This window comes from Oncorhynchus tshawytscha, linkage group LG04 (assembly GCF_018296145.1).
Source record: "Oncorhynchus tshawytscha isolate Ot180627B linkage group LG04, Otsh_v2.0, whole genome shotgun sequence".
NCBI classification, from domain to species: domain Eukaryota; kingdom Metazoa; phylum Chordata; class Actinopteri; order Salmoniformes; family Salmonidae; genus Oncorhynchus; species Oncorhynchus tshawytscha.
Window position 1 is genome coordinate 65,003,769 of NC_056432.1, and position 22,414 is coordinate 65,026,182.

At 41.8% G+C, this 22,414-nt stretch overlaps 2 protein-coding genes and 1 long non-coding RNA gene across 4 annotated transcripts in view; 2 read left to right on the forward strand and 1 right to left on the reverse strand.

Moving 5' to 3' along the window:
• Window positions 1-14,339, forward strand: part of LOC112249581 (protogenin A) — a 40,818-nt gene extending 26,479 nt beyond the window's left edge. The window contains exons 11-19 of the mRNA XM_042321072.1: window positions 5,309-5,404; window positions 5,528-5,714; window positions 7,412-7,539; window positions 8,154-8,324; window positions 9,360-9,536; window positions 9,829-9,952; window positions 10,084-10,225; window positions 10,356-10,469; window positions 10,602-14,339. Coding sequence (XP_042177006.1) covers window positions 5,309-5,404; window positions 5,528-5,714; window positions 7,412-7,539; window positions 8,154-8,324; window positions 9,360-9,536; window positions 9,829-9,952; window positions 10,084-10,225; window positions 10,356-10,469; window positions 10,602-10,997 — 1,535 coding nt within the window. The 3' untranslated portion in view covers window positions 10,998-14,339. The remainder of the gene's footprint in view (window positions 1-5,308; window positions 5,405-5,527; window positions 5,715-7,411; window positions 7,540-8,153; window positions 8,325-9,359; window positions 9,537-9,828; window positions 9,953-10,083; window positions 10,226-10,355; window positions 10,470-10,601) is intronic.
• LOC121846382 lies at window positions 10,738-16,518 on the reverse strand. Its single transcript, XR_006083285.1, has 3 exons — window positions 16,122-16,518; window positions 15,082-15,250; window positions 10,738-10,826 (listed from the first exon to the last, which is right to left on the reverse strand). It is a non-coding gene; the product is annotated as an uncharacterized LOC121846382 (long non-coding RNA).
• On the forward strand, window positions 15,924-20,822 carry LOC112249209 (pygopus homolog 1). 2 transcript variants are annotated; one of them, XM_024418989.2, is made up of 3 exons: window positions 15,924-16,038; window positions 17,554-17,639; window positions 17,897-20,822. In XM_024418989.2, exons 1-3 carry the CDS (start codon window positions 15,939-15,941, stop codon window positions 19,097-19,099), a joined length of 1,389 nt encoding a protein of 462 aa, XP_024274757.1. In that variant the 5' UTR covers window positions 15,924-15,938; the 3' UTR covers window positions 19,100-20,822. The 2 variants fall into 2 exon arrangements, with proteins under 2 accessions (XP_024274757.1, XP_024274759.1); XM_024418991.2 differs by having other exon boundaries at window positions 15,942-16,144.
• The last annotated feature ends 1,592 nt before the right edge of the window (window positions 20,823-22,414 follow it).

Here is a 22,414-nt window from a genome sequence, read left to right on the forward strand (position 1 = left end):
TGACATAGATAATAAACCAATATGAGAAGTGTAACGTTAAGTATTTTTTTATTTTCGTGGAGGTGACCCACATCTCCAAACAGGGTATTTGAATTAAAACGGGGTGTTCTCAACAATTTGGGTCTGCTTTAACCTTCCAAGGACAGAACAGCAGTGGGAAAGGGCATTTCCCTATTGATTTTGTTCACTGTTGTTTGAGTGACAAACCATGACTTATGTTCCTTATTAAACTATCCTGATGAGCAGAGGTGGCTGCTCTGCAACCAAGAAAACAACCAGTCACATAACAAGCATAAACAGTGGTATACATATTGTGCCCGATAGGACATTGTTTTCTAACTGACTTTTAATCAGCCTACTTACTATTGAATTGATTAAGTGTTTTATCCATTAGTAAACACTCTGGATACTTCTCATAATAATATTATTTACCCTCCATGGCATGTCTGAAGTAGAGAGCAACATGGAGCATCAATTAAAATATTAATTGGATTTTATCTAGGATAAAGGATTACGCTGTAATGTCTCTGATAGTAATGCAATTAACAGAGGATTTAACTTTAACTCTTTACTTCACACAAGGACACTTGTGACTTATGACAGTCAACCGGGTTCGGAAACCACACACAGACTAGAGAATGTGTTCGATCAGGGATTATGAACAACACCAATCTCACTGAGTGACTTGATAAGTATTTCAGATCCCTGGGACCTAAATTCACTTAGCTTTGATGTGGTAAAGACAACAAGCCAACCGTTACTGTATTATTGAGTCAATGTTGCTCTAAAGTGCACAAATAACATACCTCTCTAACAGAAAAAAAGACGTGGTTGAGTTCTGAATCTGTAGTAGAAACAGACCAGCTCTGCTCTGGCTACTAAATGATCTCTTAAGACCATTCCACATGACTGAAAGGGCTCTCTAAGTTAGGAATGTGAGAGGTTGTAGCTCAGTGTATAAATTACATGGTGTTGAAATACTGAGGCCCTCCCATTCATGTTTATTCTTCCTGTGGCATAGTCATAGTTGACATACCTCCCATACCTGTTGGCACCAGGACTGGGTGTACGGTAGTAGATTTATCTCATAGCTTGGGGCCACCTTGCCCATCGTGGAGTGGTCTTTTCTCTGGGAAAACATTAGTTATTGCATGCCTGGTGTCAGATAAAAGATAGATGGGTATTAGTGAGCCCACTACATCAATAAACTATGTGTGTGTGTGTCTCGCTCAATCTCTCAGAGGGAGATATATGCTCCCCCTATGATATATACTGCTTTGTGGATCAGTGTGGGAGTTGACATTTATGGCCCTGGCTCAGACCCTTCTTGCTGTGGCCTGGGGGGCCATTCTCAGGGCAGAACAAAGCCTTTGGGGCCTGCAGGATCTGCAAAACGGCTGTAAAAAAAAAAAAAAATCAGGTGACCACAAGCAGCTCAAGAATTTCCCCTCAAATACAAACTGGCATCATAATTTATGGGGAGAGCAAAGCCTTGCAAGATTAACCCAACAGGCTTGACGGGAAAATGAACCAGCTTCACTTTGGTGTATCTTTAAGCAATGGCAGGGTTAGGCAGATTGTGTATTATTCTGAAGAAATTAGTTATGAACTTTTCTCAAGCAAAGTGAGTAAGGCACAACAAGTTTGAGTGATGTTTGTTTTTGTGATATCTAAGAAGAAACATTTGGCCTTGAATCTACACACAGGGGGATTATTGCCCATTATTATGTGGCAACTGAAGCATATCTTATCTTTGTGAGGGATTTGGTGTTGTTGAATGAGCCAGGGCTAACACACATTTCCTTTTGACCAGGGTTGGCGGTTAGTGCAAGCATGGTTGACTCCATACAGAGGGGGAGGTTTGTGGGGACACCTCTTATCTTCAACCATGGAGATCCCTGATAACCTTACCCAAACCATGTGTATTACTCACAGATTTTAAAATTAACACGTCAATACATTTCCTTTTGGAAGTTCAATCACGTTTGCAAGTTCTGAATTTATTCTAGGTCAGAAAACAAAGTATAACCTTAGGTCACTCCTCGGTTACAAAGAGCAGTTAAGCTGAACAATTGAGCTCGCCATATCTAATCATGCTTTCATTATATCGGCTATGAAATTGCCCATTGAAGAGTTCTGCTCTCTCGTTTCACCATTTCTTCCTATTGGCACTATTTATCATCACCTATTAAGTGACTTATTATTTTTGTCTCTTGGTGTTTTTTCCCCATTTTCTACTCAGTTCCCCTGCTTCTCCACCCCCCACCCCTTAAGAGCAGTGTCCATAACCCCTTCTTTGGCGGGATTTAGCTTGCCCAGATTCCATGTCAAAGGTCATGGCCCAGATGTCAAAGCCTGCCCCCTCTCGCAGCCCCTCTCCTGCGTAATTACTGCAGGCCCATTGTGCTGTGTGGCTGGGCAGGGGTGGGACTGTGAGACCCTGACTACTCCTCTTCATAGATGGACACTGGGGCTGAACAAAAGCCTCTGGGACTGTCCAAAGCCGGCCAGCCTGACTGTGGACATGGGACAGGAGGGAGCTATGCTAGTGTACACTAATTAATTGTCTTTTACTAGAGAAAGTAAAGATATAGGAACCTCACAAATATGTGCAGCTATTTTCATATCGTTGTCTTCAACAAACAAGAACTCATTAGCATAACTAAATGTTTTCTGTAACAAATGACTACAGTAGCCTAGTCATTGACCCATCTATAATGTAGAAAAATAAAGAGAGAATCTTCGTATTTTTATGCAATCATATTATCAGTAATATTTCCTTTGATCCAATTCTAAGCTGTTGTATCTAATCTATAGAGGATACCACATCGTTTTTAAGACACTTTTAAGTAGTTTTTCTCCCCTCCTGCAAGTCCCTTCTTTATCTTTCCCCATTAAGGCTTAGGGCACAGAGAAAGGACACGGATTCTGAGAGAGAAAAAAAGAGGCTCAACTCGTATTCCACACCCATGACCTCAGATTCCTTCTGAGTTTTATCTAGGCCTGACCTGCTGGCTCCATTGAAACTCCTCGGGGCTAGGGGTCTTAGTGGCTCAAACCACACCCCTCTGACAATCCTCCTGCCCATCCCCCTGCCTCCCACAGCCCTGACTCCACCCCCTGGACCCTCCCATAGCCTCAAGGCTCTCAGACCGATCCTAGAAAAAACAGTTGTTTTAACTCTGGAGCATAGTAAACATGATGAGATGGTTGTTCAACAAAGTGGTTTGATTTTTCACAATGACTGTATTGCTTTTTGAACTGTTCAACTCTTTTGAAGATATAGAGCCTGCTCACCATTACAACATCTATTTTCACACACATGCAGTGAATATGATCCTCTAGCAGTTTGTCAGACGAACAACATGGGTTACCCTTGGGTTTAGATCGTCTAATTTAAGGTTTCCTAAACTCGGTCCTGGGGCCCCTCTTGGGTGCATGTTTAGTTTTTTTGCTCTAGCACTACACAGCTGATTCCAACTTATCATCAAGCTTTGATTATTTGAATCAGCTGTGTAGTGGTAGGGCAAAAAACAATACATTTTTTAACTGACTACCTTTTATTTGTCTCTGAGACATGATCACAGAAACTGTAAGTAACGTAGAACTCATAAATGACTGCTTCGGTGACTGGAACTGAGGATAGGCATGACTTCAGTTTGTATCCACACTCCTGTGCTCCTCTCAACGTATGTGTCCTGGAGCACAACCTAGTGGTCATGTTCTTCACTGCATTACTGTTCCATGGTGAAAGGGAAGGGGGATACCTAGTCAGTTGTAAAACTGAATGCATTCAACTGAAATATGTCTTCTGCATTTAACCCAACCCCTCAGAATCAGAGAGGTGCGGAGGGCTACCTTAATCGACATCCACGTCTTCGGAGCCCGGGGAACAGTGGGTAAACTGCCTTGCTCAGGGACAGAACAACAGATTTTTTTACCTTGTCAGCTCGGTGATTCGAGCCAGCAACCTTTCGGTTACTGGTGCTCACTATTCCACTGATACTAGTTATGTTATTAGTACCTGTACATCTTCTCATGAAGTACTGCAATCTAGCTGTATAATTCTGTAAAGCATAGGTGACGTTCTATACAGCCTACTACACTTACACCCCCCCCCTCTTCGGTTGGATAATGATGTGTCATCCCACAGCCTCTTACGTAGGCCTATGATGTGCTGTAAGATCTCATGTACGGCCGTGCAGCAGTTCATTTCCCTCTAGACTAGACTGTATTTCAGTGCTGTTTCGACAACTGATGACTGAAATGCAAATCAATATGTCCCAGTGTTTTCAAAATAAACGTATTGGATAAGCACTCACAGATTGAAGATAATTTGCTCAGATTCCTCTGCCTACTGTGTGTGTAATGATGGGTGACATATTGAAGAGACTTGGAGTTCATAGGAGGCTGTAAGCCATTAGTTTGATAGATCCTCAGCTATTTCAGCAAGGTCCTCTAGGTTGGAGCAGGAGCTTCCTTTAATTGCCTGTGTAATGATATTTTAATACACTGCAGCCGGTTCACCCAATACAGCTATACTATTGTTACGCACAAAACAGGGTAATAACACATTAATATGATGAAGTATTACCTTTCCAACTCTATTCTCCTTATCTGAATATATCATGCACAGTAACCTGGTTATTCCAGGATGACAAGAGATCGTAGTCTAGGAGGCAAATTAACCAATCAATGCAGATATGAAGTGAAACATTTGGATAGTGTTTGGCCTGAACTTTTTATCAGTGGCCTGTTGGGTACAGAGAGAACATTTAACTTAGCAGCGTTTGTTCTACCTGGGGTCTGTAAGGCCACTGACTCTGGCCATGTGATTGACCGCTCTGTCTTTCCTAGGGGGGGCATTGTCTTGTGGTTTAACCCCCCTGTCCTGGAACTGAATAGGACTGACCACTGGCCAGCAGCCCTGTGTGGGGGAAGGGTTCCCCTATTCTCCCTGAAAAGGCAGAGTGATGGATAGAGGAGCTCCTCTATTGTGTGCCTCATTGCCCTGAGAAGGGCAGGAACTGACCTAGGGACTGGGCTCCCAGCACTCAGCATCTGTCGCAGAGCTCCACAGCCAAACCTCAATGACCTCTCAGCCATGCTCTTTCTGATCCAGCACTCTCACAGCCCACTGGTTGGAGAAATCACACAGCCTCTGGTTCAGTGTAATGCCCCCCAGTGGACAGACAGACTCACTTCCACTGTAGGTCACATTGGTCAATTTGAGGTGCATGTCTATGATATGATGTATACTATACCCATAGGTTTACAGTGAAAGATATGTAAATGTTGTTATTTTTAGACCCAAGGAAGAAGTACCATGTGAAGCTCCTGGCGTTCAGTTTCATAGGAGATGGCTACCAGGCAGACCAGACTATCAGCACCCCTGGATGTGTCTGTAAGTTCTTCACTTAATGCAAGCAACCATTGTCTATAATGATAGATGATAGTTATGATAATAATGGTTATCAATCCTTTGACGCATGAGTACCTCTAGCATTCTTTTTTCTGTGTGTATCAGCGGTCCGTGATCGTATGGTGCCCCCTCCGCCACCCCCTCACCACGTGTATGCCAAGGCCAACAGCTCGTCTGCAGTGTTCCTCCACTGGGGGCGTCCAGCCTTCACCTCCAGCCAGATCGTCAACTACACCATCCGCTGTAACCCTGTGGGCCTTCAGAACGCCTCCCTGGTACTCTACCTGCAGACGTGAGAGTCCTATATAATACCTTCCTCTTCATACTCCATGTACATAGTCATTTAACTGGATAGAGGGTGCTTTGTATGGTCATAGAACTCAGGATGGCACTTAGTACAGATTTAAGAATTTGCAGGTTAATTGCCAAAGTATTGGATCAGATTAATAATCTCCATATACAGTATACAGTTGAAGTCGGAAGTTTACATACACTTAGGTTGGAGTCATTAAAACTTGCTTTTCAACCACTCCACAAATTTGTTGTTAACAAACTATAGTTTTGGCAAGTTGGTTAGGACATCTACTTTGTGCATGACACAAGTAATTTTTCCAACAATTGTTTGCAGACAGATTATTTCACTTAATTACAATTCCAGTGGGTCAGAAGTTTACATACACTAAGTTGACTGTGCCTTTAAACAGCTTGGAAAATTCCAGACAATGATGTCATGGCTTTAGAAGCTTCTGATAGGCTAATTGACATCATTTGAGTCAATTGGAGGTGTACCTGTGGTTGTATTTCAAGGCCTACCTTCAAACTCAGGGCCTCTTTGCTTGACATCATGGGAAAATCAAAATAAATCAGCCAAGACCTCAGATAAAATATTATAGACCTCCACAAGTCTGGTTCATCATTGGGAGAAATTTCCAAATGCCAGAAGGTACCACATTCATCTATACAAACAATAGTATGCAAGTATAAACACCATGGGACCACACAGCCGTCATACCGTTCAGGAAGGAGACGCGTTCTGTCTCCTAGAGATGAACGTACTTTGGTGCGAAAAGTGCAAATCAATCCCAGAACAACAACAAAGGACCTTGTGAAGATGCTGGAGGAAACCGGTACAAAATATTCTATATCCACAGTAAAACGAGTCCTATATCGACATAACCTGAAAGCCCGCTCAGCAAGGAAGGAGCCACGGTTCCAAAACCGCCATAAAGCCAGACTACGGTTTGCAACTGCACATGGGGGCAAAGATCGTACTTTTTGGAGAAATGTCCTCTGGTCTGATGAAACAAAACAGCATCATGTTGTGGGGGTGCTTTGCTGCAGGAGGAACAGGTGCACTTTACAAAATAGATGGCAGCATGAGGTAGGAAAATTCTGTGGCTATATAGAAGTAATATCTCAAGACATCAGTCAGGAAGTTTAAAGCTTGGTCACAAATGGGTCTATTAAATGGACAATGACCCCAAGTATACTTCCAAAGTTGTGGTAAAATGGCTTAAGGACAAGAAAGTCAAGGTATTGGAGTGGCCATCACAAAGCCCTGACCTCAATCCTATAGAAAATTTGAGGGCAGAACTGCAAAAGCGTGTGCGAGCAAGGAGGCCTCAGTTACACCAACTCTGTCAGGAGGAATGGGCCAAAATTCACCCAACTTATTGCGGAAGGCTACCTGAAACGTTTGACCCAGGTTAAACAATTTAAAGGCAATACTACCAAATACTAATTGAGTATATGTAATTTCTGACCCACTGGGAATGTGATGAAATAAATAAAAGCTGAAATAAATAATTCTCTCTCCTATTATTCTGACATTTCACATTCTTAAAATAAATAGGATCACCAAAGACAGGAAATGTTTACTAGGATTAAATGTCAGACATTGTGAAAAACTGAGTTTAAATGTATTTGGCTATGTAAACTTCCAACTTCAACTGTAAATCCATTTTTTATCACTGTGGTTCTCCTCTACAGTGCTGAGAAGAACATTCTGGTCCCGGACTTAGAGCCCAACACCAGATATGAGTTTGCTGTCCGCCTGCACCTTGACCAACTGTCCAGCCCCTGGAGCCCTGTGGTCTACCAGAGCACTCTGCCTGAAGGTGAGCACCAACATGGCTTTATACAGCAGCACATGCTGTATAGATGAATAGAATATACTCTCAACCTTTTTTGGGCTCCGATGGTATTTCCTAGCCTACTGAAATAGAATATTTAGGCACAATAATTCCAGCGTCTTAAGACTGCTTATCTCACCAGGACTCTCGCAGTCACGTATCCATAAGGCTCTGCGTTCTGCAAACAAATCACAACTAGAGCGCAATCACTTGACAGATCCTTGCCAATGAGCTCTCATTTTCCCTCCAATGGTGTTTTGCTCATGAAAAGATGAGAAAGACACAGGAGCAAATTCATTGAACTGCTCAGTAGTCTATATGCTCACTCTCACTGCATTATTACACATCTCTAGGGAAAGGAATCATAAGCAAGGGCCATAGCTTGTGAGATGTAGTTGTCATTTTGAGTGACATCAAAGAACCTACTCTGATTGAAATGTCGCTATGGTGTAGGCCCTGGTTCAAACTTACATTTTCAGTATTCCTCAACTCATTACCAGTTACGAAGAGCAATTTTTTGTTTTTTTGTTTATGATAGTTGTACATCTTCATCAGCGATTTAGCCTCAGGGGTAAAACTGGCATTTTTTTCCTCCTCAGCACCTACTCTGCCACCGTCAGGTGTGAAAGTGACTCTGATCGAGGGCGACACAGCGCTGGTGTCATGGAAACTTCCAGATGAGCCCAACTTGGCGGTGACACGTTATACCATCCTCTACGCTTCCAGGAAGGCCTGGATAGCTGGAGAGTGGAAGGTGCTGCAGAGAGAAGGTGAGCCAAAGAGGGAGAAAGAGAGAGATGAGCTGCATCCTAAACTGGGCTGCAGAGACAAAGAGCCCTGCCCCAGCTCCACACCATACAGGCCATTGGAAATCAACTCATTTCTTCCTCCCTTCCATTTCTGTATTTGTTACTAGTCCTTGAGATGTCTGGTTGTTTTTAGATAACCCCCTCCTGTTGTCTTACCAATCAAATGATGGATTATATACTTAGTTGTTTTTTTAGCATTGGGTGGGGTATGATTTGTCTTTGTGGCTTTAGGTCCAATATTCTCATTCTCCTCAAGATTATAATCATTCAACCTGAAACACACTGGTCAAGAGTGCTGTAGTCACTATGGACTACTACCATATAGTTAATGTGGCCATAGCAACACACACATATGCTTTGTGTACCCAAAGGCCTGACGTGTGGCAGTAAGTAATATTGGCCAGCTGCGAGAGTGTCCAGCTCCTGGGTAAAGAACACAGATTCTGGGTAGCATAGCCGTAATTGGGAGCAGATGACTCCAGGAAATGTGAGGCATCTGATCTTTCCTCCTAAGCCACAGGTGAGGGGGTCAAAAGTGAGGCTGTTCACAAAGCCATCCTGCCTTGCTCCAGCCCCCCACCACTGTAAATCAACCCTGTCACCCCAACCGTTACTGCTGAGACCTCAGTGGAGCTGGGTGGTACGGGGGGGGGGTGTTAGAGCCCTCTGATCCCTGACCCTCTGTCCTTTGCCTGAGAATCTGGTCACAAATATCCCCCCATATGCCTCAGGTTATGTTTTTTTCCACTGAATTATAAACCCCTGCTCTTCATGAGTCAGTTGAAAACAGGAGAGAGGAGCTGAAAAAAAATCAGGCCTGACATATTTCCTCCAGTTCATTTATTTAGAGATGAATTTGAACAGCTATATTTATTACCACGTGGCAAATGGCAACACCGCAGCGTGTTGAAACAATATTCACATGTCCATTTCCTTTTATTGCTGAGGCTGAAATGGGTTGACATAGGTCACTAATCACTTATTTCTCGGTGATAGGGAGCATCACCATGGCTCTACTGGAGAACCTACAGCCGGGGAACATCTACCTGGTCAAGGTGTCTGCGTCCAACGATATGGGAGACGGGCCGTTTTCACACACCGTGGAACTGGCCGTGCAGAGCGATGGGTCCACCTCCGGTCACAACCCAAGGCGCTCCCATGGCTCAGCTACAGGTTAGTGACTAATGTGGTGCATACTTGGTCTTTCTTTCATTGACTTTCATGACAGGATTCCTCTTGTTGTCGTCACTTGACCTACTAGATGTAATTCAAATTCAATAGCTTTGCCTGCAGCCTTGGTCTCCTGCTAAATTATTTACACTAATACATCTCTGTGATGTCAGGGGAGGTGATTGCCAGTTGTATTGATTTTGATACAGTGTGGAGATGTAGTACCCACAGAGAGCCTAGATAAGAGTGTATGTCTCCAGTGGCTGTCTCATCACTTGTGACAACTGTCTTGCAGTGTTCTCTGGTGGCTTCTACCACCTGGACCAGAAGTCAATGACAGGGATCATCGTGGGGGTTTGCATTGCACTGATCTGCATCATCATCTGTGCCTTCATCCTTGCCTGCAGAGGCAAAAACAGGTAACCATTTTAACAGATTCAGTGTGATTTTTGTTGTAATTTGATATGACATTACTTTTCTGACTGCCCCATTGGTTTGGATAGAACCTCTGCTGTTATTTCTATATTAATATTGTAGGATTGTTTGACAGAAAATCGTCAGCTACTAAAGCCATCAGGCAGGAGGCTGGTCAGGTCCCCTCTGCTTCGGTCCACCTGGGCTCTGAGGGCCAGGCTGAGAATCCTGATGTCATGGTGCCAATGATGAGAGCAGACCACTTCATTGATGCCAAGGTAAGGGGATATGGCTCTATTACACCCTTCCTTTCCTCTAACATTTCCTCTTGCATTATGTCTCCAAAGTACATGGAAAATAACCAATGTAGACAGATTCAGAGATTTGCACATTTCATTTAATTTCCAGGGTGGCACAAATTTGATCATCAATAGCCTTGGACCAGTTTATCCAATCACTGAGAAGAAAAATAAATGGTTTTCCTTCAGAAATCAGAAAAAAATGAATGCTAAGAAAAGCCAGGTAAGGAAGATAAAACAAAAGTGTTCAAGTAACATAACATTACTTAAATAGAACACAATATGAAGTGACCAGCAGCTATTCCTCCTTTTATCAATATGAGTTCCCTTCGTTCACCCTTTCTTACTTACTCAGATCCAGAGGAAAAGCCATGGAATCTGCTCGTACCAGCCAGGAGCAACAGTGCTGTGCTACGAGGATGAGTCTCTGTCGTCACCCAACCAGCCCACCTCCCTGCAGGTCCTGTTTGGCCCACCTGGTGACACCGAGGGCTCCTCCAACAGCGACGGCAGCCACGAGACAGGCGACTCGGGCCGTTACTCTCACGACGACATAGAGATGACCAACCGCACTGCGTCTCTGAAAGAGGAGGAGAGTGGGGGGTCAGGCTGCAGTCCTGCCCAGGAGAGTGAGGGTGAGCTGGGGCAGCAGTCTCACCTCGACCTGGAGATTGGAGATTCCATGGAGAAACCGTGCAACCATCATCACGATCAGGCCCCAGACAATTCCCAGCCTGCACTTTCTCTCTAGCAGTCTGTGTGACCTCTCATCAATCTCTCAACCCTAAAGTCACTCCACTGTTCTAAAAGACAATGAGCAGTTATCCAAAAATCCAGGTCTTTGGAAGAACTGGGCTCTGGTTTGGGTTCTGGTGATTTTAATCAAAGAATCTTCTTGTGAATGTGTACTCATTTTATTTTTTATTCTAAATGTTTGTATGTGTTTGAACGAAATCTCACCCACCATGAATGTTTCAAGAGATTGTCAAAAATGTGAAATGTGACTGTTACATTTCTGACATTATTTAAGAGTTTATCACTGGAGCAAAGTGTAGAGTGAGCCCTTCTTTTGCTGATTATCTACCTCAGTTTACCTCTCGGTAAACTCCAACTATATATTTAATGATAATGACTTATATCTGAGTTATGGAAGGGGTCTCTTCCTTTATGGAACAACTAATGCGTCCTGATGGCAATTTGTTTTTACTAGGTCAGAATAGTCCCGTATTCATTTTCCTCCTTGTTTGTAATGAAGTACGGGATTGTAAGGGTACTGCAAATCTCACTTAAAGCTTTGTCGTTTTATTTTTATCACAGGTTAATTGGACTATTTCTCAGGTTACTTGGCTATGATAGATTAAGGGCCAGTACAATTTACTACATAAATTGCTGAAATTCAGTAAGCCAGTATGACACTTTTCAGGTTATCCATAGTAATAATGGTTAAGATTTTTTGTTGTCAATGTGCAGTTTTCCTTGCAATTCCTGTTTTATACTACCTCTTTTTAAGCATTATTTTGTTGTGTTATTATTCTCCTGAACTCAGGGAACTAGGTTTAGTACATTTGAAAAGCCATGTGTAATGTTCCATGGTTGACTGACAGGGTATCTTCTTAGTGCTGAGCTGTTCGTTGTAGAGGGTAGTTGCCATAGATCTGTTATGAATGTATCTCTAGAACATTGTCAGTTACGGTTCAGAGCCTTGTGATGCCCTACTCACAGGTGGAAAAACCTGTTTGAATTCAGTTGGAATCATGTGTCTGTGGTATGGCAGGCGATCTTTTTGGTTATTTTGGGAAAGAACATACCAAAAATGCTTGTGTCGACACATTTCAATACAGCAGACCTTAAAAGCTTTATAAATGGCCTTAATGGGGAAAGAGACCCTCAGATGTCAGGAGACAAACTAGAAAGGCTCCTATACCAAAGTCCGATCCATCTGAGGTCCAACTCTTTTACACATGGGGATGGGAGAAGTGTGAAGAACGATTGTTGAAAACCAAAAGCGTTAAATCAGTGCGATGGAAGTGAATGAACACCAAGAAAACATTTTATCTCTAAAGATATCTATTTTTGTCTACGTTTATGTACTACTGAGTACAGATTTGAGTTACCTGTTTGTTCTTTAAGTAGTTGATACTTTACCATAGAGTAGAAAAATAAGTTTAGCACTTGTCAGATTAGTTTGATTTGTTGATCACAGCCAATGTGCAGCGGTGACTGATGCTATCATACAAAGTAATTGTTTGCTCCCTCTGTTTGTTTTTGATCTCTCAGCGGGCCCCTGGGAAAATTACAATGAGTTTTTTCTCATGTATTAGACCAAAAATCGAACGCCTTGCACATGTGTGCCCCCGTTCTGTGACCAACTGAGTTGAGATGCGGGTTCTCTCAGAAAGTGCCCCCAGGATTTTGGGCCCTTGATAATGGTTAAAATGACAATAATCAATGTCATGCACATTAACCAAATCACCCTATTATTGGTTTTCTTTAGAGCTTTACTGTTGCAACTAGATGTGTACATTGTAGGGGGAAATTATATGCAGAGCTAAATACAGTATATTATATTGATTCTCATCCTACATTGCAACAGTATTTTCAATCAACGGATTTCTAACTAATAGGATGACGGTTTGCATGAAGTGTGACACAATCAGTTTTACTTTCTTTTGAATGGCAAACAATGTATACCAAAGAATTCAGTTCACTGTTGCGCATTGGCAAAAGATCCATTTAGACTCATATCTTTGCATGATATTTTCTCATTTTATATGGTTCCAAAAGCTTTATCTCCATTTAGGTTTTTATTACTACTTAATAAATGGGTGTCTATTAGACCACAAACCATGATGAAAGTTGTACACCATTAGTGCTTTTAAACGTGCATTGTTATTTGTCATTGAAGTAAAAAAGACATTTCTCTACATTCTTTTTAACGTTTTCCTCACTGGAGGAGAAAAATATATTATTGTTATTTCTTTGGGGTTTCGTATACCCCAGTTTTGAGAAAGTACCAACTGAATTTTGTTTTTTCCTAGATGCCTAAAATGTATTAATCTTTGATACGAATGTGAATACCCCTTTAAACTGTTGTAGATGAGCATTAGTCTGAAAAGCTGTGTTAAAATGTCAAGTTCATATTGTATATGGAATATTTTAGTTGTTTTTGCTTTTTATTTACATGTGTAATCCTCTGTATTGTTATAATGCCCAGTGACCGCAATCCAGCTCTCTGATAACAACTAAAAACTGGAATAGACAAGTTATTATTGAGCAGTAATAGTATTGTTCGTCTTTTCAATTGTGATAAAGAGTAGCCATAGGGTTCTCATTCTTATATATGTTTTCAGAATCAGAATGTTTGAGAGGGTTCTGCATTCTTGTATTGGTTGTGAATGTCCGATAAGTGATATACCGTCTTCTACCTCAGGTTCCTCTTCCAGCTTTTGATAGAGATGTGATGGATGCTATAGTCAGAGGGGGTCAGTGTTATGGAAGAATGAGTGATGCAGATCCAGTCCTGTGTCTCTTTAATTTCAAGAGTTGTGTTCTCCTTTTTTTATTTTTTACATGTGAATATAAAGGGCTAAAGTGGAGGACTTGGTGTGAATCATAATTATCTGGTGCTCCGAGTCCTCTTTACTTCTGCAGTCACGCTTTTCTATAAAGGATGTGCTGATGGCTTTAGCTGCAATGGTGGAGCCCTGTGGGTCATTTACAGTTAAACTCAGGGGAACCCACAGCTGCTTCACAGTTGTAGTGAGAGTAGCTTTGGGACACAACATTGGAAGTCTGTGTAACCAATACAGACTCACATTGTTGTGTTTCAAAGTTATAGTAAGAGCAGGCACAGGCCTTGAAATTGAATGTACCTTTTGTCATTATTTTGTGTTAATGTTTTGTTTTCCTTTTTTCTGTTTGCTCTTTGATCACACACCAACAGCTTTTCTTCAAGATATTCAGGCAAGCCTTGGTCCTTACTACAACTTTCTTCATGACGAAAATGTTAGCCTACTTGTCCAATTAAAGTTACAAATAATTTAAACAAATTATTCTCAGAATGACTGATTGAGTTTAAATAAAAAATAAACAATGTGAACTTTCTTTCACGTATTGGTATGTCTGTCCTCATTGTTACTCTAATACAGTTTAATAGTTTTATAATGATACTCTAATATTTGTTTGTATCAGTAGTTTTTATAATAACCTTCTTTGTAACTCACACATTTGCCATAGTTGATCACACAATGCATATTGCCATGAATTTTTGTTTGCTATTAATTCTTGAAGTTGAACTTGGTGGTCTCCATTCTATCAGCGTGTGGGGCATGGAAGGGACACATGAGGCTTACCTGGAGGGTCCATGTATGTTTCGTGATTTTTGTTATTGTAGCCAATACAGTAAGTTAAAATAAGCCTTTTTATTGATATGGTTTATAGCTCATCAACATCCTTTCCTGCTGACTGAAAGGCAGACAGACGCTATTCTCTTCAATTGTGAACACGGCTTTTGCTACGACAATTGGCCTACATCTATAAATGTATACAGGTGTATGATCTTAATTTGATCAGCCTGTTGTTGCAGGAAATTTCCTGCACAGCAGAAAATGCAAACTTGCAATGTATTCAAGGTTTAAAAAAGGCTTCTAAAGTTTGTCATTTCTACATTAAAATGTCAGACTTGATTTGCCCTAACAAAAAAGGTATCAACCCTTACAACACTGTCAGTTAATTATAATCCACACAATAATTCACATTGTGAGAAAATAAGTTGATGTTCTGTTTTTCACTCTCCATTTTCACTCGGAAATCAAAATAACAAAACGTACACAGACCCTGGAGTGCACTTGTAAGGTCATGTCCTTTGGTCCATTTTGTGACAATGGTTGTCTTCCCCACCGGATATTTGGGGCCAAAGATTGAAGGCTTCCTGTAGTCAGTTAAAGGCCCCTCTGGCATTATCTTCAGTTATTACAGTCCATCCAATCATTGGTCTTCCCTTATCTGAAAAGCAGCAATTCATTACTGTTAATGGATGAGAAAAGTCAATACATGGATTGTTTAACCCCATGTGTATGACAGTAGAGCCTCTGTTTGGAGAGATCTGTAACCTACCAAAAAAAATGGTGTCCATAGATGGCTGTGAAAAAGAAACAAAAAAATCTATAGTGTAGCCTAAACAACAACTTTATTATTTTAATTTAGTAAACATTTTTATTTTTGTAAATACTGTAGCCTATTCCTACAGTAAAAACAACTTTTGAAGTGTGTAGAGAAGTTAGGCCTATTAGGCTGCAATTCATCATGATTAAGGAGATAACACTTCAGAAAATGAATAGCGCAAAACTCATCCAAAGAGAGTGGTAAGTATGTAATAAACTTCAAATAAACAAACAGTTATTAGACAGACCGATATTGCCACTAAATATCCAGACTGGACTTATTAGCTTCCGCCCCAGTCGAATCATTACATCAGCGATTCATCACAATACACCGACACTTCTGACGGAGCGGCAGTGCAGACACATTCAACATGCCAATGTGGAGGGGTCTCTGTGCTGTCACACAAAGGTTCCGTTTGTCAAAATCTAATATTAATCGTGCTTTACAAGTTCCAGTCATGTGCCACGTAGAGAAATATGTGACAATGATACAATGTTAACAATAATTTCCCAGCGTGACACAGGATATCATGAAGTTGAATTTGTCTGCTCCTCCCAAACTTTGCAAGCGATTGCAGCTATCCTCGTCACAGATAGTTGTGATTGCTCCTGGGGGGAGAGAGCGGTCGGGTACTGTTACCTTTTCAGCACAATTATGCACGTTTAAGTCATGTAAGAAGCTCTGTAATGTCAAAAGAACAGGATAAAGATACCTTCTCGCTCAAAAGAACCCGAGGTAATGCGCGTTTTCGATATTTTTCCCTTCCTGCGCGTGGTATGTTGCTGTCTGTGGGGGCACGACACGCTGCACACAAGTCTCGACCATAATTACGACGTTGAAGGAGCTTATCGGCCTACCTCAAGGCCTTTGATGTATTGAATGAAACTCCAAATAAATAGACAGCGCTGGCATTTTCAGTTGAAAAAAAAATATCGTAAACTATCCAAATCTAATCTAACGTGGAAAGTTCAACAAAACTTTCACTATCGGAATGTGTTCGCAAATTTGGAACTGCCACGAAGTTTTTTTTTTTATGTAGCCAGCTGAGGTTTTCTTATTGCCGTGAACGGTATATGAAGTGCATTTAGTTAACAGACTGTCTGTTTTACCTCTGTGGGACAAATTATGTTGCATAAACTGTAGGCCCTATTTATTTATAACAACAAGATATAGGCTACAGAAATTGAAAACATTGATGATCATTCATCACATGCGCCAGTAGTCTACTGTAGGCTATCATACAAGAGCTAGCCTACTGTTTTGCAATTTATTTATTTTTTATAACAATTACACAAACTAGCCCACCAAAGGAGAAGATTTGGGTGGTTTTAATAGCATTGAAAAACTGTTACATGTTTGACATATTTACAGAGCTGTGTGTATAGGCTAATAGTTAAGAGCCCAGTATGACCCCCCCAGACCCAGTAGATAATAGATACCAGCCATTGTAGTGGCATAACAATCCAACACGTCTTTGTGATTGAGCCTTTAATGTACCTTTGCATCCTTGTGGAGCCTTTAGGAGGATGTTGGTTACCGACCGTGTATGAAGACTGGGAGGCTGTCAGGAACTCTATAGACCAGGGTTAGGCCCCAAATGGCATCCTATTGCCTATTTAGTACACTACTTTAAAGGGGTGAGTTACAGAGTTCTACTGTATTGATCTATTGTGGTAATATACCCTGGAGAGGAGGAGAGGCTACTGCTGAGTACTGGTAATTTGGTTCTGGTTACCAAGTATACTGACTATACCATACTTAGGTTACATGAGTTTACAGCTTGCCGCATATCATAGGGGCAACTTGGACAACGTGATAGGGGCAGCAAGCTGCCAAACATTTTAGATTATTCTCAATGGAGAAGATTGGACCATTGACATTTGGTTAAACTACATGAAAACAGTGTGCAGCCAGCCTTTCTTATAATTTAATCCTGACACTGCTTGCACATGGACTTCACGAAGGTGTAGGCAATAAGCCATTCATGAGAAAATTAAACAAGTTCTGTGTTGTTCAACATATTGGCATGCCACAAGTAAGTTTTCTATACAATGTCTGTCAGAGTGAAAAGTGTGCCTTGTAGTTTAATGGGAAACCTGCATTTTATATGACTTTATAACATTTTGTGTGGTTTTCCTTCTCAGGTGGAGATGGTGGGCTTGATGATCTAGGAGGGCCAGGTGTTCTGCTGGATAGCCCAGACAAGAAAAAGTGCAAGTCGAACGCACAGGTAAAATACAATAGTCAATAGTCTAACTTTCTGAGATTCCCTTTCTTTGTATAGGTCAAAAATCTTGTGGTTTCCAATATTGACCAAACTCATTCAGTCAAACAATGTTATTTCAAGACAAAACTAATATGCTGCTCAATTATTCATCAAACCTTTGACAAGTTCTCTGAATGGCTGTTGATAGTGAAGTGTTTGATGCTGCTTACATAGTTCTGTAACAACTACCTTTATCATTGCCTTTTCATGTGTGTCCCCAGGCTCCTTTCTTCGCTCCCCTATCTGAGTATGCTCCATCACCAAACCGAAGTGCCGACCACCTAGTGGCTGCCAATCCTTTTGATGACAACTACAACGCACCATCTTTCAAGCCTCTGTCCTCTGGGAACCCATATTTTGGCAACCCGCACTACCCTGGCTGCAGTGGCTATGGCCCGCCCAGGATGGACCACCTCATGCTCAATAGGATGCCCTCTTCTTACAGGGGTCCCTACCAGATACGAAACCAGCTCCACCCTTTTGCCCAGACTCAAATGGGCATGGGGTTCAATCGACCCCCCGGCTTTAACTATGGTTACCATGAAAATCCCAATTATGGTAACCATCCACCATTAAACAACAACAACAGTATCATGCCACTTCCACCCAATCAATCTTTCAGACCAGGTCCCCGTGGCAACTTAAATCAGGTGCATCTGCATAATGTGACCCAAAGCACTTCTTCTGACATGGGCCCGAGCTTTAGATCAGCGGTCATCCCAATTGGGAATCCACCTCCCCGACCCGGCATGGACTCTAGTCCCGGTTTTATTCGGCAGCAGCAAAACAACAGCTTTACCCAGTCCAATACACCCACACCTAAACAGGACATGAGTGAGGTGGTGTCAAGCAAAAGTACATCCCAGAATACATCTCCACGCAAACGAAGCCATGGCTCAGAGGAGATCATGGGTCAGAAAAACTCTGTCGACCTGAAATCAAAGAATAGAGGCGCCCTGGTCTGTCAGGGTGCAAGTCAGCCTAACACCACAGAGAAAATCAACGGCATCATCCATCCCAATAATGATTCTCTGAAGAAGTCCCCACAGTCAGGCAGGCACATGGAGGCAGCCCCCCTGGAGCGGAGTAGAAGCAACGGAGGTGGTGGTGTGGTCATCAATAAGACACTGATGCATCCCAACAGGCCTAGCCACTCCTCCACAGAGCCTGTGTTTCCATGTGGAATATGCCTGAATGAAGTGAATGATGACCAGGAAGCTATCCTGTGTGAGGCCTCATGCCAAAAATGGTTCCACAGGGTTTGTACTGGAATGACTGAGACAGCTTATAACCTGTTGACAGCAGAGGTGTCGGCAGTGTGGGGCTGTGACATCTGCATGGAGGAGAAAGGGGCACAGCTCCGTAGAACAAAGGAGATAACAGGGCAGCCAGCAGGGCAGCAGCCAACAGTTAACAGCGAGTGATATGGTCATGAATATGGGCCATCAGTAACATTATTAATATACTGGTTATACTATTTCCTTTGCTATACTTCCTTTGTTGGTGATTTTTCCTTACGTTTTTACGTAGAGTTTACGAAGGGTTACATTTTTACCATTTTGTTGTTTTATTTGAGATTTGGTATAATTTGGATAGCAGTGTCTGTTCCCTGCTTAGACCGATGCAAGAGCTAGACTGAAGTTCTCTTTAATGTCATATGTATTCCCTATTTTTGGGCAGGTACCATTGGCCATGTTGACCACAATAATGTCATTCTCTTAACAAGTTCCTTACTGTTTCACTCAACTTTCCTGGCCTATGGTTTATATAAGTTATTATAACATCAGTATGAGTAAGCTATCCGGAAAGGTTAACTGATTGACGGATGCAAACGTATTCAACGTTTTAATCATATATTTTTTTCAACTGCTGTTATTGTTTGACAGATTTTGAGCAGTATGATTGTTTCCCAAAACGTTGATAGTCACAGCTGGAGTGGTGTTCCAAAGCCATACACCTGTACTGTATGCTATACAACCAGAATTGGATCTGATACATTTTGTATAAATGATTCGATACATGTGGGTCGTTCCACCAATTCGATGCCTTTTGAGGTGTATAACTTGGTGAGAAGAAAAAAAAACATTTGAAAGTAACAGGGTTGAAGATGTCATCTTAAATCAGACATAAATCCCCTCGTGACAGGGGAAATGGAAGTTGTGTGTGCAACAGGGATGGGCAATTGAATGCAAGCTTAAGAAAAAAGTATAAATGTTCCCAAAAGAATTAGCCTGTTTAATCTATCTATGGGTAACAGGGTTAACGTGTTATGCTCCCACAGAACACCAGAAAATGGCCAAAAAGAGTAGAACCAGCTCACCTGATTTTACAATAGGATTTGACTATTAGATGTTCAATGTTTCTTTTCCTTTTTTTTAAGGAATCGTTTCACAAATTTAAACAAAAGTTCAGTTCACGTAACAGGGTTGACCTTAAAATGAATGCCAGGTTGTTGTTTTTTTACCTTAAAATTATTCACCATTAAATAATTAATTATTCACATTAAATAATCTTCATAAAATTACTTTGTCAAAGCAAATAAAATAACTAGGACTTTACAATGATGGTTTAAACTTGGATAAATCTTAGGGTTTTGTGGGTTAAATTCTTCCTGGAAGTCAGAGTGCATGGAGGAACATGTCAAAATGCAGAATTTTGGCACTTTAGCAAGTCTTCATTCATATAAAAAAATCTGATTTGTTGAATGTGGTCTATATTAAAGGGCACACCTTTAAATATAACAGGCTTTTAAAATTCAATATTGATGCACAATTTCTACGTAAAATACCAAAGGGACGCAAAAGGCACTCATTTTGTGGAACGATCCATGTATGTTATTTAAACTGTTGATATTGAATGTATTTAGAGCCGTAATGAAGTTACTTTGTAAAACAGTATACAGATTAATCTCATTTAAATTAACCTATTATATAAAAGACATGCTCTAAAAATGTTTTTAGTATGTGTGCACATTGCTTTAATTGTATTATTTTTGCGCAAACCTTGATGCATTTAAATCAACATTTCTTTATATTTTGTTTTCATTTTGGAAAGGTAAAATAATATGATAATTAGTACTAAGAGACATGCTTACTGCATAAAGGGAAAATAACCTTGGTTCAAAATAAACTTCTTTGTCAAAATATAGTTTCAAGCATGGCTTCCATTTTTGCTAATAGGGAAGGCAGTTTTAGAAGTAGCTTAAATTAAACTAAATACACTGCTCAAAAAAATAAAGGGAACACTTAAACAACACAATGTAACTCCAAGTCAATCACACTTCTATGAAATCAAACTGTCCACTTAGGAAGCAACACTGATTGACAATAAATTTCACATGCTGTTGTGCAAATGGAATAGACAACAGGTGGAAATTATAGGCAATTAGCAAGACACCCCCAATAAAGGAGTGGTTCTGCAGGTGGTGACTACAGACCACTTCTCAGTTCTTATGCTTCCTGGCTGATGTTTTGGTCACTTTTGAATGCTGGCGGTGCTTTCACTCTAGTGGTAGCATGAGACGGAGTCTACAACCCACACAAGTGGCTCAGGTAGTGCAGCTCATCCAGGATGACACATCAATGTGAGCAGTAGCAAGAAGGTTTGCTGTGTCTGTCAGTATAGTGTCCAGAGCATGGAGGCGCTACCAGGAGACAGGCCAGTACATCAGGAGACGTGGAGGAGGCCGTAGGAGGGCAACAACCCAGCAGCAGGACCACTACCTCCGCCTTTGTGCAAGGAGGAGCAGGAGGAGCACTGCCAGAGACCTGCAAAATGACCTCCAGCAGGCCACAAATGTGCATGTGTCTGCTCAAATGTTCAGAAACAGACTCCATGAGGGTGGTATGAGGGCCCGATGTCCACAGGTGGTGGTTGTGCTTACAGCCCAACACCGTGCAGGACATTTGCATTTGCCAGAGAACACCAAGATTGGCAAATTCGCCACTGGCGCCCTGTGCTCTTCACAGATGAAAGCAGGTTCACACTGAGCACGTGACAGATGTGACAGTCTGGAGACGCCGTGGAGAACGTTCTGCTGCCTGCAACATCCTCCAGCATGACCGATTTGGCGGTGGGTCAGTCATGGTGTGGGGTGGCATTTCTTTGGGGGGCCGCACAGCCCTCCATGTGCTCGCCAGAGGTAGCCTGACTGCCATTAGGTACCGAGATGAGATCCTCAGACCCCTTGTGAGACCATATGCTGGTGCGGTTGACCCTGGGTTCCTCCTAATGCAAGACAATGCTAGACCTCATGTGGCTGGAGTGTGTCAGCAGTTCCTGCAAGAGGAAGGGATTGATGCTATGGACTGGCCCGCCCGTTCCCCAGACCTGAATCCAATTGACCACATCTGGGACATCATGTCTCGCTCCATCCACCAACGCCACGTTGCACCACAGACTGTCCAGGAGTTGGCAGATGCTTTAGTCCAGGTCTGGGAGGAGATACCTCAGGAGACCATCCGCCACCTCATCAGGAGCATGCCCAGGTGTTGTAGGGAGGTCATACAGGCACGTGGAGGCCACGCACACTACTGAGCCTCATTTTGACTTGTTTTAAGGACATTACATCAAAGTTGGATCAGCCTGTAGTGTGGTTTTTCACTTTAAATTTTGAGTGTGACTCCAAATCCAGACATCCATGGGCTGATCAATTTGATTTCCATTGATCATTTTTGTGTGATTTTGTTGTCAGCACATTCAACTATGTGGGGCGGCAGGGTAGCCTAGTGGTTAGAGCA

Excerpts from the sequence above, each read along its gene's own strand:
- LOC112249209 (XM_024418989.2), top strand. The coding sequence starts at position 15,939 with ATGAAGTTGAATTTGTCTGCTCCTCCCAAACTTTGCAAGCGATTGCAG. Across the intron at positions 16,039-17,553 it reads TGGGGGGAGAGAGCGGTCGG|GTGGAGATGGTGGGCTTGAT; the intron begins GTACTGTTACCT and ends TTTCCTTCTCAG. Across the intron at positions 17,640-17,896 it reads AGTGCAAGTCGAACGCACAG|GCTCCTTTCTTCGCTCCCCT; the intron begins GTAAAATACAAT and ends GTGTGTCCCCAG.